The following is a 20072-nucleotide window of genomic DNA, read 5'->3' as shown; positions in this document are numbered from 1 at the left end:
AACAGTAAAAGTGTCCTCTTTTAAGACTGGTAATATTAAATATTTGAGCAGGAATCTTAGTAAGATTTATAAATATATTTGGATAATGTAAACAGCACACTACTGTTAGTCGCTCAAGTCATTCATAAATCGAGTAGCATAGTGTTAAAGCAGCAATATTTCACTTATTTACAATCCATCTCTCTCTCTCTCTCTCTCTCTCTCTCTCTCTCTCTCTCTCTCTCACACACACACACACACACACACACACACACACACACCATAAAAGGGATGTAACAATATTATGAAAAGGATAGTCATGGCCGTCACATCTGCAATGACGAGTGGTCACTCTCGAAATATGCCGAGAGTCTCACTGAGACCGTAATTATCCTCCCAACCTTGTACAAAAACAAATCTCCTATGTCTTAACATTTCAGTTACCCACCATCTCTTTAAGTCTCACTGTCCGGCTGCAGTGCAGCATTCCCCTCATAACTCAGTACCACCCAGGACTGGAGCAACTACACTACACATTCTCTGCCAGTGTTTCAACTACCTCTCATCATGCCCTGAAATAAGAAATGTCCTGCCCATTACGATTCCCACCCTCCCAGAGCGGTATTCCGCCATCCACCGAACCTATACAGTATACTCGTCCATTCCTAAACAACCCTTGCTCCCGACCCCTTACCTCGTGGGTCATATCCCTGTAATAAACCTATATGCAAGACCTGTCCCATACATCCTCCCACCACCCCAACTCCAATCCGGTCACAAACATTACCTAGCCCATCAAAGGCAGGGTTACCTGTGAAACAGGTCATGTGATCTACAAGCTAAGCTGCAACCACTGTGCTGCATTCTATGTGGGCATGATAACCAACAGGCTGTCAGTCTGCATGAATTGCCACCAACTAACTGTGGTCCTTTTCTTTGGACCGTTCCATGCAAATGGCACATAACATTCGGATAGTATTCGTTACAGACCGTACGACCAGAAGGCAGGAACTCGCGATACACTATCTTACTGTAATCAAAGAAAATGGCGAGAAAAACCTTTTTCAGTCTTTGCTCTTCAGGCAGTTTCCATTGGGACATCTGGGCTTCGATTTCAACACCGTACCCATATATCCACATTTCATCACCCACTATAACCTTCATTAGAAGTTCTGGATCATTGCTGACTTCGTTCAGGAATTCCCGAGTGATATCCACCTGACATTCAACAATTTTGGAACAAACTTTCCTACTACAAGGTTCGTGCCCTAAAAATCTGCAAAAATTGCTCGGCACGAGGGAAAGAATATGGCAACATCAGCAACAACCTCTCTCGTGGTGGTTCGATGATTTTCCAAAACGATTTTCTTGACCACTTCCATACTGTCAACAATAACTGATGGGTGGTTGTCATGTTAAATGTCCTTTCGACCCTCTTTGAAATATTTTTGCTGTCCGTAAACTCTTATCTTACTCATAGTAGTTTCGTCAAAAGCCACACTCATCATTTCGAATGTAGTGCTGCATTTTCTTTCACTTCTGTAGCAAAATTTAATGCAGATTATTTGATCTATCTTTTTCGAAAGTAAAAATTCACCGAGCACTCAAAAATTCGTATAACCTTTTCGTATGTCATCAATAAACAAAATATTAAAAACAGCTGAAAAAGCAAATGTAAATCAGGAACACGTGTGCCATGCCAACAATTTTTTAAAGAAATTTCTGTTACTTTTTGACCACACATAGTATATTGCACAAGTATAAAGAAAGAAAGAATGAAAGGAAAAAAGGAATTATCCTATTAAATGTTACCGATAATATCAAGTGGAAATATGGAGTGCTGCAGTCCCACAGTGTCTATATGCGAGCCACCACTGCTAGTACGTCCACTGAAGAGAGAATTTCTCATTTTTCATTATTACCAATCCAAATTATGGCTGTTCTGAGATGATCCTCAGATTGCTGCTTGCTGCCTCTCAAATACTTTCCAGCTGTAACAAATGTAATGTCGCCTGCACAGTGGACTTACACATCGTACTACTTGGCAAGTAATTCATCCCATAGGTCATGCAGAGTACACACCTGAACACAGAACCTTGTGGCACACCGTGAATGACAACCTTCCCCCACTTTTAAAACCTACCAAGATTCCCCTACATATCTGCACAACTTTTCAGGCTTTCTTTCATTATGGATAACTGGATTATCTGCAAAAGTCTTAGTTTGCTGTTAATAATGTCTGCCAAGTCAGAGAAAAGGTAATACAATGAAGTTACTTCTAAACCTGATGACGAATCCCCATCCAAGATAACATACTACTTCTTCCCTAGCAAACGAATCACATACTTTGTTCAGTATTCCATATGATCACACTTTTGTTAATAAACATCAATGTGGTATCTAGTCGAACGGTTCTCTCAAAACAAAAAGTCGAGACATACGGTGTCCACCTGATAGTACCGATCTGTCGCATTCCAGTTGTTGCATACGAAAACCAATAATATTTTTGGAATCTGACACATCATAATGGAAGAGGTCATTCTGTTCAAGGTAACTTACTACATTTGAGCACAAAACAAGTTCTAAAATAATACAAGAGGCACATGTCAGACATATTGGGTCTATTAGTACTGAAAAGTTAATAATTAAATGCTTTGTACAGTACTCAAAGTCCTATTTATACATGCAAACAACATCAGTGTAAATGTAAATTTTAATCTTATGTTGTCTAGGAATGTATTTTGTTTTTCTTTTCTTTCAGTAAATTTACGAATCCATATTTTTTTCTTTTCTTTTTGATACCTTGTGCTCCCCATTTAGTGTTATCATGCCCCCCTTAGAAGGTGCACTCCACAGGTTGAGAATAACTGTCTTAAGTTGAGGGCAAGTGTAATCTATTGTAATAATAGGCAGTAAAATAAGTAGCACGGAATTTTGCAATTTCTTGATGCAATCTATATCTAAATTCAACATTCGGTTCAAATTGTACGGAATTTTTAATCGAGTGTAGCAGTAGAATTCAGAAAAGTGTGAGGTTGCATACGGAGATACAGAATGGCCGTGGGAGAAGTGAGGCGGCTAAAAATCAGTGACAGTGTTTTCCCAGAGAGGGGCAAAAGGAGCACCTCGAATGTTCAAAAATGTTGACTTTGGAGTACTTCTGGTGAAGTAAGATGCAGACACACTCGTCGGAAACAGCAGACTGGAATACTGGAATTGTCCGTGTCCCTGAAGGAGGAGGAGGGGGGGAGGGAACAAAATAGTCAATCAGTAACAGTATTGTTAGGACAAGAAAGATACATTTTAAAATTCACACAAGAGTTGCTGCAAGTGAATATAAATGTTAGTGACAGTCGGATTTAGTGAAAATATTTTAATCACGGATGTCACAGGCCGAGAAAAGTTTACGCAGTTCCCTCGCCGGAGACAGACTGTAATGAGGATCGGCTGAGAGTGGACCCTATCGCTCGAGGTGGTCCAGCCTCTTCGACAACCTTACATCGTCATAAATGAAGTGTACGCACTGAGATGACAAACGTCACGGGATACCTCCTAATATTGCGTCGGATCTATTTTGGCCTGGTGCAGTGCAGCAACTTGACACGACATGGCACGGCGTGGGCTCGACAAATTGTTGAAATAATGATCAGTGCTGCTTGTATAGCCTGTGAATGTGTAAGCGTTGCCTATGCAGGATGAACTGACCTCTCGATTATGTTCAATGGGTAGCCGTGACCTGTGACATGATGCACTGTCATCCTAAAAAATTCTATTGTTATTTGAGAACATGAAGTTCAGGAATGGCTGCAAATGGTCTCCAAGTAGCCAAACGTAACTGCTTCCAGTCGGTGATCAGTTCAGTTGGACAAGAGGACCTAGCCCATTCCATTATGGAGCCATCAACAGCTTGCACAATGTCTTATTACAACTTCTGTCCACGGCTTTGTGGGGTTTGCACCACACTCGAACCCTACCGTCAGCTCCTATCGACCGAAATCGGGATGCATTTGACCGGGCCGAGGTTTTCCTGTCGTCTAGGATCCGACCGATACGGTCACGAGCCCGAGAGGGGTGCTGCAGGTGACGTTTTGCCGTTAGCAAATGCACTCGTCTCTCGTCGTCTGCTGCCACAGTCCATTAAAGCACGATTTTGCCGTACGGTCCGAACGAATACGTTCGTCGTACGTCCCACAGTGATTTCTGCAATTATTTCGTGCAGTGTTGTTTGTCTGTTACTACTGACAATAATATGCAAACACCACTGCTCTCTGTCGTTAAGTGAAAGCCGCCAGCCAGTGCACTGTCCACGGTGAGAGGTAAAGCCTGATATTTGGTATTTTCGGCACATTATTGACTCCAAATACTGAATTCCCTAACAATTTCCAAAACAAAATGTCCCCTGCATCTAGCTCCAACTAACATTCCACTTTCAATATCTATTACTTCCGAATGTCTGGCCATAAATCACCTCGGTACAAATGACATCTCTGCCACAGCACTGCTCTTTTATGCTTTGTGCACGACACTATTGCCATCTGTATATGTGCACGTCACTATCCCGTGACTTTTGTAACCTCGGCGTATTTCGCACAGGAACGTGCCGGTGGTAATGGTCGCCTATTGGCTTATATTCGACTGCTGTCGCTAGTTCTTAGAGAGTACGGTGGGGAGGTAATTACTTAGAACTACTGGGTCCCACAAGTTTATGGAAACAGCCATTTCCAGAAGGGAGATATGGGACAACCGAGTATGCTCGTCGTAAAGAACAAAACCCAATAAATGGATCTGGGTGACCACCGTCAGATGACAGTTATCGAGGCACAGCTCCGGATTGTATGGACTGTGGTACTGTGGCTGAAATGCACCACTCGAAATTGAAGAGGAGAGAATCGAAACCCACGTGAGGGAGTCCACACGACAGTGCGCCAAATGGCATCCTCGAGCTATCGCTCCGTAGAGGCTGCCGAGTGCGAACTGACCCGGATATGGCACGTATCCACACAGAGAGCAGCGACGACTGACGGTCTGTCACGGGCCGAGAGTCCATTTATAATGACACGCGGAAAGGAAGGGCACTTAATACGGAAATCTGTAGAGCGTCATTCTCCTGGGAGAGCAGAGAGCTGATGACGGTGCCGACCCAAACGCGAAACCACCAGACCGGTGGGACAGGAACTGGTAAATAAAAATGCCTTTCCACACGAATCGTGTGAGTACCGATGACAATTCCACCACGGCACGGCCCTTTTATACCTCGTGTAAGTAAGTAAGATGTGAAGGCGTAACGCCGCATCAAATGCCTTACAAAGATTGGAGAAAACTGCAACAAGATGGCAATGGTGAGGAAAGGCCTGCCTCTTTCCAGCCTCCAACCAAAACTGATGATCAATTGTGGAGTGTCCCTCCTAAAAGCTGTACTGATAAGAAGACAACAGGTTCTGATATTTGAGGATCTGACGGGGCCGATGAGCCACTGAAGGGAAAGGGAGGAGAGAAAGTGTTCTCGACAAAACTGCTTGCTCTATTTGAGTAACAAATGGGCTTTGCCTTGAAGGTATTAAATGTAATGGGACCTGCAGAGGACAGGTGCCACTTCAGGCATTGCAAGCCTCAATGGCAGTCACAAATGGCAGTGAGTAATCGTACTGAACATGTCACAGATGACTTCTTCAATACAACCTAACAGAGAGAGGGTAAACGTTACCTGGGAGGTTAACTGGCACAATGGAAAGCCCTGCGGGATAACCTGGCCGTCAGGTGGCAGGAAGGGAATGAGAGAATTGACGGGAATTGGTTGTTATCACACAGGTCATTGTGTGGTGACTAGTGTAATGACAGGAGAAAAGAAGGCGAAGTGAGCAAAAGATCAGTGGAAGAGAAAGTGCCACAAGCAGCTCTAATGTGGGTAGGTGAACTGTCACGAAGAAGGCACAGGTTGTGGTCTACAAGAATCTGGTCTATAAGGAGACCCCAACTAGACAAAAAAAGCAGTGCCCCACAAGAGGTGATGGGCACAAAATCCCCAAAGAGGAGGAAGGGAGATGAGAGTTGCTGAAGGAGGGCAGTTAGAGCAACAGATGTAGGTGGCCGGTCAGGAGGGAGATAGAGACTGTAATCCGTGACCACAAAGTGCAAATGGACACAGATGACAACTGCTTCCAATGTAGTACAAAGATGGAGATCCGTGTACTGACAACATCCTTACAAAGGTGCAAACACCACCTGAAGCCCTCAAAGGGCCAACCGGGTTCCGTCAGAAAACACGGAACCTACGAAGGGACGGTGAGTGAGCATCGGTAAAATGAGATCCCTGTACGACAACACAAGCTGCAGAATAAAAGGAAGTAAAGGATATCAGTTCTGGAAAGTGAGGGGAATACCTGTTACAATTCCATTGCACAGAATGCAGACCCAAATAGGAGGCGAAAGGGCCACATCGAGTCACACCGCCAGGTCACCATCTGTCACCGAGGATGGGGTGACATCCGTAAACAAGATGTCAGTCTCAGGTTGCGAGGAGGGAGTTACCACCTTTGGGGGCACAGGAAGTGTCTTGTCCTGGTACTTATGTTTCTTCTCCTCCTCCTCCTCCTCCTCAGGTCAAGGAGGGCAGTGTCTGGAGAGAGAGCAGGTTTCAGCGAAATCTGGAACTGATACAGAGCAGACGACCTAGGGGTGCACAGACTGTGGATTAAGTGGTTGATGTAAGGCAACAGGCCTTTGGTCTGGGAGATGTAAGGGGGAGGGATCCTGGTATTGGAACCCATCACTGATAAACGCCTTAGAAGGAGGACACGTCTCTGACTAGGTAGGGGGAGTAGCACCCAGAGGGGTGGGCACGGGAACTGCAGGGAAGGGGGAGAAGAGACGGGGTGGGGTGGAACTGGGATAAAGAGGAAGGGGAAAGGAGCTAAAAGAAGCAAAGTTAGATGGAAAGATGGTCATATTTGTGAAGAGCCTCAGTGTAGGATAAATGATAGAGGAACTCATACTTCTGCATCTTCTTTTCCTTATAAACCGGGCAATCTGGTGAGCATACAGTGTGGCAGTTGTGACAACCAATGCACACAGTTACCAGAACACAGGACCTCTCCTCACAGAGTGGGCATCCACATCGACCGCACAGAGGGCCCGTCATACAGCAGGAACACTTGCCCGAAATGGAAGCACTGAAAACACCTCACGGTTTGGTGAGATGTACTGCTTCGTGTCACACCGGTAAAACGTAATCCTGACCGGGAGGATAGCTGGGCCGACACTGCTGTGAAACTCAGCTTGCCATTTTCTCACACGATGCCCTGCGAACTAGGGATGAAAGGCAACAGGTGGATTCTGTATTCCCAAATTTCTGTAAAGCATCTGATAAAGTGCCACACTGACAACTGTTAATGACAGTACGAGCATATGCGATATGTTCTCAGGTACGTGATTGGCTCAGTAACAGAACCCAATATGTTGTCCACGATGGCAAGTGTTCGGAAACAAGGGCACTGTCAGGAATGCCACAGGAAAGTGTGACTGAACTGCTACTGTTTTTTATACATGGGATTATTGCAATTAAACTTTCAAAATGCTGTAGAAATAACACCACTGGACAGAATGATGTCAAATTGCAAAGGAAGATTATCGGAGAAAGGGGAAAACGTATGGCAGAAGGGAAAAAAAAAAATAGTGTGAAAACTGATAAATACATGGCACTGTATACACCTGTCACGCGCACAACCCACTTAAGTTGATATAAACACACCAGGCACACAGCTTTTCCTCATTTCGTGTCTGCGATGTTCACCGTGACTGTCTCAATGCAGGATCGCGCTCTGCTCGTAAAGCTGTATTACAACAATGATGGCTGTGCACACGTCGCTCTGCAGAAGTTCCGGACACTGAAGGGTTTGAAAAAGGCGTCGGTCCGATGAATCTGGATAGAACGATTCAGAAGACAGGTTCTATTGGTGTGCAACCTGATAGAGGGAGAAAACGAACTGATTCAACATCAGTGGCCACAGCAATGCAGGAAGAGACGAGTAGTGGTGAGCAAACGTGTAGTGCACGGAGAATTGCCCAAACATCGGACATACCCACGAGCACTGTGCGTAAAATTCTACGAAACGTGCTTCTTTGCAGTCCATTCAAAATTACCTATGTGTACGAGTTGCTTTCTGTTGGCCTGCCAGCAAGAGAGACCTTTGCTTTAGAATTTCTTGCTCGCATCGAAGTGGATAATGGTTGGCCGTGAAAGATTTTGTGGACAGACTTCCATCTGACAGGATATGCCAATACGCAGAATTGTTGAATATGGGCAACTGAAAATCCACACGGAAATCGATCAGTACCACTTCATCCCGAAAAGGTCACTGTGTGGTGTGAGTTTACGGCTTCATTTATCACAGGGACATATTTTTTTTTAAGAGACGGGTGCTTCCGGTCCCGTTACCTGTACCGTCACTGGTAAGCACTAAGAGTGTCTTTTGCACAACCACATCATTCCAGCTCTCCAACAGTGTGGATGGAATCGTTTCTATGGAAGATGGTGAACCTCCGCGCATTGCAAATCCAGTTAAACAGCTGCCAAAGTGCTATTTCGGAAATGCTAGAATTATCAGCTGCCATTTCCCTACAGCCTCGCCGTCCCGATCACCTGATCTTAATACGTGTGACTTCCGACAGTGGAGTTGTCTGAAAGATGTTGTGTTCAGTGTTCCAATTGCAAACTTAGCTGCACTGAAGCACACACTGCGCCACACATTCTGAACGTGACCCCGGAAACACTTCGATCAGTTGTGGAACGTGCCGTTTCTCGATTTCAACTTGTTGCAGAAAATGGTGGACAGCATATTGAACATATTTGTGCCAGTCACACGGAAATTAATAATCTGATTTGATTTTGATTCGTGCCTTTTATGCGGTTTTTGACCTCAGGACAATTAAAAACCAATAGGATTGATGCTTTTTATGTAGTTTTTGGCCTCAGGACAATTAAAAACAGATTTTTCCATCCAATGTGATGTATGGGCTTACATAACTAACAGTATCACACTTGTACACCCATGCACATTGAGTAGTACAGTTTGTTTAATGATTCATTTGTCATTTGTAGTTGATCACTATTAAATTATGATGCTTACAGTGCCATCTATTGCTACATTTTGTAACTATTTATTTTTCTTCTGCCAGACATTTTTCCCCGCCTCTGATTATATTCCATTGCAATTTGACGCCATTCCGACCAGTGGTGTTATTTCTACAGCGGTTTGAAAGTTTAACTTTAATTATAGTTACCCTGTAGATCAATGATCTGGTGAACAGAGTAAGCAGCAGTCTGCTGATGATGCTGCGGTGTACAGGAAGGTGTCATCATTGAGTGACTGCAGGAGGATACAATATGACTTTGACAAAATTTATAGTTAATGTCACAAATGCAACTAGCTCTAAAAGTAGAAAAATTTAAGTTACTGTAGATGAGTAGGTAAAAAAAGAAAAAAAAAGATATTTGAGTACAGCGTAAGTAACACGCTGCTTTGCACAGTCGTGTCGATTATATATCTAGGTGTAACATTGCAAAGCAGTATGAAATGGGATGAGTATGAGGCATATAGTAGGGAAGGTGAATGGTTGACTTCGGTCTATTGGGAGAATTTTAGGAAAGTGTAAACAGGATTGCAAATAGGACACTAGTGTGACCCATCGTTGTGTACTGTTCGAGTGTCTGGGATCTGCACCGTGTCAGATTAAAGGAAGACATCAAAGCAATTCAGAGGCAGGCAGCTATATTTGTTATCGTTAGGTTCAAATAACGTGCAAGAATTATGGAGATGTTTCAGGAACTCTAACAGTAACTACTGGAGGGAAGGCGACATTCTTCCTGAGTAGCACTATCGAGAAAATTTAGATAATCAGCATTTGAGGCTGACCAGAACCATTCTACTGCCATCAACTTACACACGAAGGTACGATCAGAGGGATTAGGGCTCATATGGAAGCACATAGACAGTCTTTTTCCCTCACTCTTCTTGCGAGTGAAATATAAGAGAAAATGTATTGGTACAGGGTACCCCCTGCTGTGCACCGTACGGAGGCTTTCAGAGTACGGCTGTAGATGTAGATGTAGACATAAGTGAGGACACCGAGAGAGGGGAAGGAGTGAGGACAGGGAGGGAGGGGAAGGGAATGAAGCCCACGAGGAAGAAAGAACTTCAATAGCTCGGGGCCCCGTGTGCGCCACGCTCGAACTCGCGAAAGAGCTGCGACCCCGTGGGGGGAGTTCCTTCTGTAGAGATGTCGTGTATGTTCTGCTTTTCACCTAGCTCGTAGAAGTTGATGTACTATTAAGAGAGAGGTGTCATCTGCTGTAGGAGAAATATACTATCACATTGCCCACTTACATTTCCAGCTTTTTGAGTCGGCGGAGTGTCTCGAAAAGAGCATCCGTATGTCCCTGGCAACCGTGCAGTTCGAGTTCCCGCAGCTCTGGGCAGTGCTCCACCACGCCGCGCATCGTCTCGTCCGCCACGATGCAAGCGAGCTGAAGCTGCTGCAGTTTTGGAAATCCTCCATTCCTAAAGACGTGGTAAATAGTTGTGAACTATACTTATTATAAAGAATACAATACACATAAATGATCTAATCATCTAACAGATAATGTCAGAAGCTCCGTGAGGCTTTTCTCGGGCAGTACTCTCGTCTACAGGAAGGCTGTAATGCCAGAACATTGTAGCAAAACACAGGAAAAGGGACTGGAAGTGAGTGCTGAGGGTAAGTAAATGTAACATGTTATACATTAATATATGGAGACACTCATTGAGGTTTGATTATGCTATTGCTGATAAATCAGTGAATAAGTCACCAATGAAATGTTTGAAGGTAACCATCTGAAATGACATAAAATAGAGTGAGTGTACAAAATTATTTCTATGAAAAGAGGATGCCGGGCTAAAATTCCATGGAAAAGGGGGGGGGGGGGAGGAGGAGGAGGAGGAGGAAAGGGGGGGGGGGGAATCCATGAAATTGTGTCTTAGAAACACTCATTTGACTGATCTTCACATACTGCTACATACTGCTTATAAGCCTATGGCCTTTAGCAGGCACTATTAAGAGAGCAAGTAGAAAAGATCCAGCAAAGGGCAGCCAGTTCTCACTCTTTGTACAGTGCATGCAAGAGTGTTACAGAGATTCCCAAACAACTCCGGTGGCACACGCTACAAGAAACGCCTGTAGTGTTGGTATCTTGTGCCTCCAGGTATGTAAAATGGTAATTTTTTATGGCAACATAAGCATAAGGACAATACAACATCCAGTGTCCCTGAGCAGAGATGTCCAACCCAGCCAGGAATTGAACCTGCACCCCTTCACTTGGCAATCTGTCTTTATGATCGTGCAGTTACCGAGGCAGGCAATAAATGATTCTTTTTTTCTGTGCTGATACACTGTGGTTTATCTGTCAGTGTATCTTCTTGGATAATAATTAAAATTTTAGGACATGGAATAACATTTTTATCACTACATATGTGGCTCTCAGGCTCAGTCATATGAACTTCCATTCAGTGTGTTCTGCAGATCTCCCTAAGTAGCAGAACCTATGTACGATGTGTCTGAAAATGGAGAAATTAAGAATTAACGCGATTCTTATTTTACTGGAAAGGAAGAGGATCAGATCAATTGAGATGTAATGTTATCAAAAAGTGTCGACAATAAGAAATGAGGAGTTTCTTCGCAGAGTAGGAGGGGAATGGCTCGTATCAAAAACACTGACAAGAAGAAGGGACAAATTAACAGGATGTGTGTTCAAAAATCACGGAATAGGTGCACGTATGAAGGTTATTTCAAAAGTAAGATCGGAGTCGCCAAAGCTAATCAAAAGTCACGCAAACACTGAAATGGGCTTGCGCATCAACTTCCTGATCACCTTGCTTGTCAAACAGCACCATTTACATTGGTACTGTTGCAGTGTGTTGTTACACTGTCAGTTCAAAATGTTTAAAACAACTGATCAGCCTGCCGACTGTGAAAGGACGCTGATTCAGTCTTTCACAGCTAGGAATGTTGCAGCAATGGAAACACACTGACAGATAAGTGAGACAAATGACCCCAATGTGACGGGTGACAGCAAAGTGTACGAGTGGGTGAGATCTTTCGAGGATGGGGTGGGGAAATGGCAGTGACGAACCGTAAGCAGGCCAACCGTCAGTGACCTCAGAATATTTGGTCAAAACTATTGACAAAAATATTGTGGAGATAGGCAGTTCACAATTTCAACTTTAGCACTGGAATATCTGAATGTGTGGAGAGCCACTCTGCAGAAAAGTTGAAATTTCGTAAATTGTGTACGCGTTGGGTCCCCATCCTGCTTACTGAGTCACACAAATTGGAAAGAATGGCTTGTGCTATTGTTTTTTTGGACTGATATCTTAAGGGAGGTGATTAATTTTTAGAGAACACTGTTACAGACCTGGGTTTTCTCACACAACAGTCTAATTGTGTCAATGGAATGGCGTCACGTGACATCACCAGTCAGTCGAGGGCGAGCACACAGTCTCAACTCCCACGGTTACAGCACCCACGTTTTGGTATAGTAAAAAGTTTCCTTAGTCAAGTTTATGCACCAACAGCAACAATACACGCAGCCACTTACTGCGCAACCCTGACGAAACTTTGGTGTAGTGTACAGAATAGCGAGGCCAGGGGCACAATCTCAACCCGCGAGGTTATATCGACTGTGTTTTGGGGCAGTCACTGAGTCTCATCAGTTGAGTTTATGCATCGAGAGAGGACAATAAATGCAATTGCTTATTGTGCTTAACGTGTCTAAAATTCAGTGTGTGGTACCGAATAGTGACGAGGTCTACTAATGTCTGGACTTTCGTTATTCCGTGACAATGCCAGACCCCATTCTGTCAATCGCACCCAAAATCGGATCAAATATTTCAGATTGGAACAGACTGCCAACTGTCCAGACTTGGCGTCAAGTGATTGTCATTCGTTCTGCTACCTAAAGGAGTTTCTCGGAGGCAAACACTTTGCAGCAGATGAAGCAGTTACACTGGTTATCCCCACAGCCGGCAGATATCTGTGACTTAGGGATACAAAAGCTTTTAGAACATTATGACAAATGTTTAAATAAATACGTAGAAAAATAGAGGAAACATGTACGGAATTAAATAAAAACAGATTTCTGAAAAAATCTGTGTCGTTTCATATTTTATAACAAATCAGACCTTACTTTACAAATAATCCTCATATACAGTGGTGCCACTAAACACAATACTTGAATGTGAACATCTGTACTCCACGAGACACCTCGTGGTTTGTGGTGGAGGAGACTTCTGCTTCCAATCTCTCTCCCTCTTTTCTATTTCATTCACTAGCTCTCTTTTCTCTGGTTTTGGTCAGTTCCCAAGACCCTGGTGGTGTTTTTTATTTTCTTCTGAATTGGTAGGACAGCAATTTGTGACTTTATGTTAGACAGAAGCTTGTTGAATATGTTACCTCAACAATAAATAAGCATTAAGGAGTACATGTACTGGGAAGTGAATGTAAAAATTCCAAGATCCTTAAACCTTGACCTGGAATATCTCTTAACTGTGGATAACTAGATACATGCAGTCTTGCAGACCTCTTAATATTTTTTTGTTGTGTAACTTCACATTAACTGGCAAAAATTAAGCGAACAGTCAACTATTTCGTGTTATAAGCAGGTAAAATACTGTTAAGCACTTCTAAAGATTTCATTGATTATGTTACTCGAAATGAACATGCAAAATAATGAGTATGTGTAGTCATTTAGTAAAAGTCTTGATATCGGTTATGAGAGTCATAAGAATAAATTAAAACAGTAAACAATGGCAATAATCAAATGAACTGAAAATATTAATTTGCAGCATTTTCGCACACTCAACGCACATCTTCCTACTACATTCCAGAGAAATTGGCTGACCACATTTGGTGCACTTATGCATCATTTTCCTTATTTTTGCTCCAGGACACTTCATACATGTCGTCCTCTTACATTCTATCACTTGACTTACCTCTAACATATCATCATCAAATAATTCTTCTGTCTGAGATTTTTGTGCCAAAATCTGATTGTGCCATCACATGCCATCAGTCCTTGCCTGTTTCACCAATATGATTCTATACTCTGAATGTCCTGCACAGTTTGTAGCTCCCATGGAGTTCACCTTTAATCTTGACGGTGTGAACTTTTGTGATCACTGTGGCACACCATTTTTCATTCAGTGTTCACAGTGCAAGTTAATAGTTTGTTTTGAACATTTCTCTATGCCTTCTGCACACACACACACACACACACACACACACACACACACACACACACACACACACACATTTCCTGTCATCTCCTGATGTGTCTCGTGAGTCATTAGCAGCTAATATTTTTCCTGTCGTGAGTGTTAACACAACACTTTCAGATGAGCCTTACTTGAGATTGAACTTGTGACCTCGCACTCAAGAGGTTCCTTGCAAGCTTCTCGATTAGTTTATCTGTGTGTTCGCTCCATCCTGACTTGTTATCCAGCTGGACATTCAGGAATTTTGCACGCTGTTTTACATTTAGAATATGATCCTTAATGACTACTCACAGTTCTAATGTGCCTTTTTTGGGTCGTCTGAAAGAAAGATATCAGTTTTTGGTAGATAAAAAAGGAAGTAAGGAAAACTAAGGTTTAATGTCACATTGACAGCAAGGTCTTCAGAGACAGAACACAAGCTCAGACCAATTGCAACTACAGAAGGCATATTTCATCTACGGTGAACAGCCGACACCTGATACTGTAGACATCTTCGCAGCAACTGTGGTCCTACTGGATACTTTACGTGAAAGATCCCTGCAACTTGTCACTGTTACCAGCCCTTGTGAGGAAACAAACTCCTTTTTTGAGAAAAATGTAATTCCTGTACTGTAAAAACCCGCTACAGGGAAAAGGAAATAAAAGGAATTCAGCTTGGGATTAAAAAAAGAGTAGAGAATTAGGGTGGAGGATTTAGGAACAGCTGTAGACTTTCGTGGACGATGTTGCCATTCTAATGAACAATAGAGAGGAAGCCAAACTTGCATTGGAAAAACTACACGAAATCTCACAGAAAACTGGGATACATCTCCTACGAGAAAACACAGTATATGGAAAACAAACCTGTAGATAATACGGGAAAGTGGCACAAGTTGCCCACTTCAGATATCTGGGAGAGATAATCGAACCATCAGGACTGAACTCGATAGTCAATAAAGATAGAATCTCCAGATTACACAAAGCATATAAGCTCACTTGGAATCACTATAAAAGAAATCTATTTCTGCCAATGTGAAACTAAAGCATTACAACACAGTAGTCCTGCCAGAAGCACTTTACGTTGCAGAAACTACAGTGATTCATGGTCATACTAAGATCAGAGCGACTGAAAAGCAGGAAGGAAAAATTCTGAGGAAAATACACTCCTGGAAATGGAAAAAAGAACACATTGACACCGGTGTGTCAGACCCACCATACTTGCTCCGGACACTGCGAGAGGGCTGTACAAGCAATGATCACACGCACGGCACAGCGGACACACCAGGAACCGCGGTGTTGGCCGTCGAATGGCGCTAGCTGCGCAGCATTTGTGCACCGCCGCCGTCAGTGTTGACCAGTTTGCTGTGGCATACGGAGCTCCATCGCAGTCTTTAACACTGGTAGCATGCCGCGACAGCGTGGACGTGAACCGTATGTGCAGTTGACGGACTTTGAGCGAGGGCGTATAGTGGGCATGCGGGAGGCCGGGTGGACGTACCGCCGAATTGCTCAACACGTGGGGCGTGAGGTCTCCACAGTACATCGATGTTGTCGCCAGTGGTCGGCGGAAGGTGCACGTGCCCGTCGACCTGGGACCGGACCGCAGCGACGCACGGATGCACGCCAAGACCGTAGGATCCTACGCAGTGCCGTAGGGGACCGCACCGTCACTTCCCAGCAAATTAGGGACACTGTTGCTCCTGGGGTATCGGCGAGGACCATTCGCAACCGTCTCCATGAAGCTGGGCTACGGTCCCGCACACCGTTAGGCCGTCTTCCGCTCACGCCCCAACATCGTGCAGCCCGCCTCCAGTGGTGTCGCGACAGGCGTGAATGGAGGGACGAATGGAGACGTGTCGTCTTCAGCGATGAGAGTCGCTTCTGCCTTGGTGCCAATGATGGTCGTATGCGTGTTTGGCGCCGTGCAGGTGAGCACCACACTCAGGACTGCATACGACCAAGGCACACAGGGCCAACACCCGGCATCATGGTGTGGGGAGCGATCTCCTACACTGGCCGTACACCACTGGTGATCGTCGAGGGGACACTGAATAGTGCACGGTACATCCAAACCGTCATCGAACCCATCGTTCTACCATTCCTAGACCGGCAAGGGAACTTGCTGTTCCAACAGGACAATGCACGTCCGCATGTATCCCGTGCCACCCAACGCGCTCTAGAAGGTGTAAGTCAACTACGCTGGCCAGCAAGATCTCCGGATCTGTCCCCCATTGAGCATGTTTGGGACTGGATGAAGCGTCATCTCACGCGGTCTGCACGTCCAGCACGAACGCTGGTCCAACTGAGGCGCCAGGTGGAAATGGCATGGCAAGCCGTTCCACAGGACTACATCCAGCATCTCTACGATCGTCTCCATGGGAGAATAGCAGCCTGCATTGCTGCGAAAGGTGGATATACACTGTACTAGTGCCGACATTGTGCATGCTCTGTTGCCTGTGTCTATGTGCCTGTGGTTCTGTCAGTGTGATCATGTGATGTATCTGACCCCAGGAATGTGTCAATAAAGTTTCCCCTTCCTGGGACAATGAATTCACGGTGTTCTTATTTCAATTTCCAGGAGTGTATATTAAATAGTGTTTCGGAAAGGAATTAGGATGAAGAGGCCAACTAGAGAGATTTACAGAGACATAGAAACAATAACAGACACCATTAGAAAGAGAAGGATGAAATTTTATGGACATATCAGCAGGATGAATAAAAGCAGGCTCACAAGACAAATCTTTGAGATAGTAAACAAGAGCAAAAACAAGACAAAGTGGATCACTGAAGCAGAAGAAGACGTTAAAGAACTGGGGATCACACAAGATAACATAAACAATAGAGAACAGTTTAGAAACATCTTACAGAAACATACATTTAAACAAGAACATACAGAGAACAGAACGGGAAAAAGATGGTCGGAAGTACGCAAGAGAGAACACAGTGAACATATGAAGAGAATTTGGGAAGAATGAAGAAAATAGAAGAAATCATTACTCAAGTTCAATTGCTCTCTCAAAAGGAAATAATCGAAAATAATAATAACAAAAACCCGCTTTTACACTTTTCAAGGGACTTGAAAAAAATAGCGTAAACTGTGGGGAAAATGTGAAATGTGGGAAATGACTTTTTCAAGTTTTACTGGTTGTGTATGGGGCCCCATTTCCATTTTCATAGTTTTGTATGATATATGTAGATAATGGGCAAAAAATACTCATCAGAGAATGTTTAATAAAAATAAAGGTTATCTGAATTTAGTGCTACGTTTAGCAGGTGACACGACATTCACTGACACTTTAGCGCACAACAAATCTCATTAAAAATAATGCAAACCACACAGCCACCACGTTGATTTACGTGTTTGCAAAGCTTAAGTGATGCAGTTGGCAGTTTTATTATCTATATTTGATGCCTACAAAAAATGCATGTCAAGTGTATACTGCATTAAAGATCTCTCTAAACTGCACCATTTTTAGTGTAACTTTGCTGTGAAAGTGGTGTCAGCAGATGTATACGGTGCCCGCCATTTATCTTGCCGTTTTTGATTTTGTATATACAGGTGCACGAAATATCGCAAAGTGTGTTAAATATGGCACTACACTACAGATCAATCTGTCACTGCAACCTTTATTTCACTCTCACCGACTTAGTCAGCTCCCTGCCAAACCGACACTTTCAAATCAACGTAGACATCGGGGTTACGATAGAGATCGGTCTGTATCCACAGCCAAAATTACAGGGAAGGAAAGCATACTATGCTTAAGCATTTTATGCACACATTTACAAAACATTAAAATGTCATTTATAATAATAATAATAATAATTTATTTATATTATACTGACCTAGTCTATAAACATGACATTAACAAATGAGTACAGTAGTTACTACTTTCTGGCAAAAAAATCCAAAATTGTGGGTTGTTTTTATTTTGAATTTTTTCAGTGTGGTTTTTGAGTTCATAAACACAATGGAAAACTTTGTCATTAACATCTGCAGCTGAAATATATTTTTTTAATTTTTTCCACTGCTGCATTAACAACTGCAAATCAGGGAACCTCTCACTGTAACTTTCACTTTCTGCATTTTCTTGTGCGTGAAAGTCGATAATGTCACCGACAGAAACACTTTCCACAGTGACAACATCTTCGTCAATGCTGAAGCTGCAGCTTTTCCCGTGATGAAGCAAGCAGTTTTTCACCGTTGTCACTAACACTCACGTCTGGTGCGTCAGATCCATCACCTTCGACGAATCCCGCTTTTCGGAAGCAATTCGAGATGGTGGCTGCCATAACTCCTGTACGTGCCTTCGCAATATAATGCAAAGCACTAAAACTGACACGTTAAAGAGGCTGGGTCTTTCCCAACTTCCATAAAAGTTAATGCCTTTCTGCACAATCGCCTTCCTATAGTGTGTTTTGAAGGCACGGATGATACCCAAATCCAAAGGCTCGTGCAGTTTGGTGGCAGAAACTGTAATTGCACATTACGCAGGCTTATATTTCTAGGATGCGCAGGGCAACAATCCACTAACATCCACACTTTTTTGTTGGCACTGTAGTTCATTGGGAGTGTCTTTACGTTTTTAAAACACCGTCGTTTTCTAGATTTGCCAATCACAAACAATTTAATTTTTTCGGTACCGTCCGCGTTCGTGCCTAGCATTACTATCGGGTGAACTTTGCTACGTTTACCTCCGTGGCAGTTTTCACCTTTAAAGGCGAGCGTTTTATTTGGCAATACGCTGTAAAAGAGACCCGTTTTGTCAATATCGAATATATCCTTCGTTTTATACCGTATCGAAGGTCTCATAACCTGATACTGAGCCAATCCGTAACAGATTTTGTGTCCACACTGTTTTCTTCACCATACAGTTTTGTACACTACACTGTACCGCTTCTCGAACCTATATATCGACCCGCCGGATGCTGTGAAGTCCTCGAGCCCGAGTACACTGGCGACTTTCGGTGCCTTTTTGCTAAACGTCACACCGTTTATTGGAATATTCGATGCACGTGCTGCCTGAAACCGGTTCTTCACAATTTCTTCCAGTTCTGCGTATTTCGAATAGCTGGCATATTTCATTTTTTTTGGAATCTGGCCCACTGTTACTTACACTTTCGAAAATAGTCTCTCTGTTTTTCACGATAGTGTTCAATGTAGATACCGGTAGTCCTAAACTGTGCGCTAACGAAACACACGTTCCACGGTGAGCGTCAACTCTTTCCAGAATTTTGACTTTTCCTTCCACAGAAAGGGTTTTCCTGTCTCTTTTGGCAGTACTTGCGTTTTCCGTTCTAAACTGCGACAGAAAACAACAGTGTGAAAGAAACAACTAACCACAGACTTCAATCACTTCACACGAGGCTACGAACACACTACGTGGTACAAAGCAACAAATACAAACTCTTCACACGGCAGTTGTCGAGATCAGCTGTGTCGACTGAAATCGACTCACTTCGGCTGTAGGAACGGGCTTGTCGTCGCGTTGCCGACCTTACACGGTAAACGACACTGTACAATGCGTATATGTACCATAAAGGAAACTACCGTATCCAGCAAGTTAGAAATACTGCAAAATGGATATCCTCTGTATGCGATCATTATTACAGGGTGAAGTTGATGCGGATACAATAAATTAAGGGTACTACTTATTGTAGCACACAGCACTGACAGATACAGTCGGTATTGACTCGAAACAAATTAACGTTCCTCGGAAGTTGCGCATTCTTCCGTCTTCTATCGCGACAGTTACTCCCGTCGACCACCACAGTGACCGCACCGAGTTGTGGTCGGCAGCGGCGGGATACGAA

General features: G+C 43.6%; 1 protein-coding gene across 1 annotated transcript in view; it reads right to left on the bottom strand.

Annotated features, from left to right (window-relative positions):
• The window catches only part of LOC126215304 (uncharacterized), a 129205-nt gene that overhangs the window by 4177 nt on the left and 104956 nt on the right, over window positions 1–20072 (bottom strand). Inside the window, exon 7 of the mRNA XM_049941986.1 lies at window positions 10362–10535. Coding sequence (XP_049797943.1) covers window positions 10362–10535 — 174 coding nt within the window. The remainder of the gene's footprint in view (window positions 1–10361; window positions 10536–20072) is intronic.

Source organism: Schistocerca nitens, chromosome 12 (assembly GCF_023898315.1).
Source record: "Schistocerca nitens isolate TAMUIC-IGC-003100 chromosome 12, iqSchNite1.1, whole genome shotgun sequence".
NCBI lineage: Eukaryota > Metazoa > Arthropoda > Insecta > Orthoptera > Acrididae > Schistocerca > Schistocerca nitens.
The sequence above is the reverse complement of the archived record's forward strand: the minus strand, read 5'-3'. Positions and strand labels throughout refer to the sequence as shown.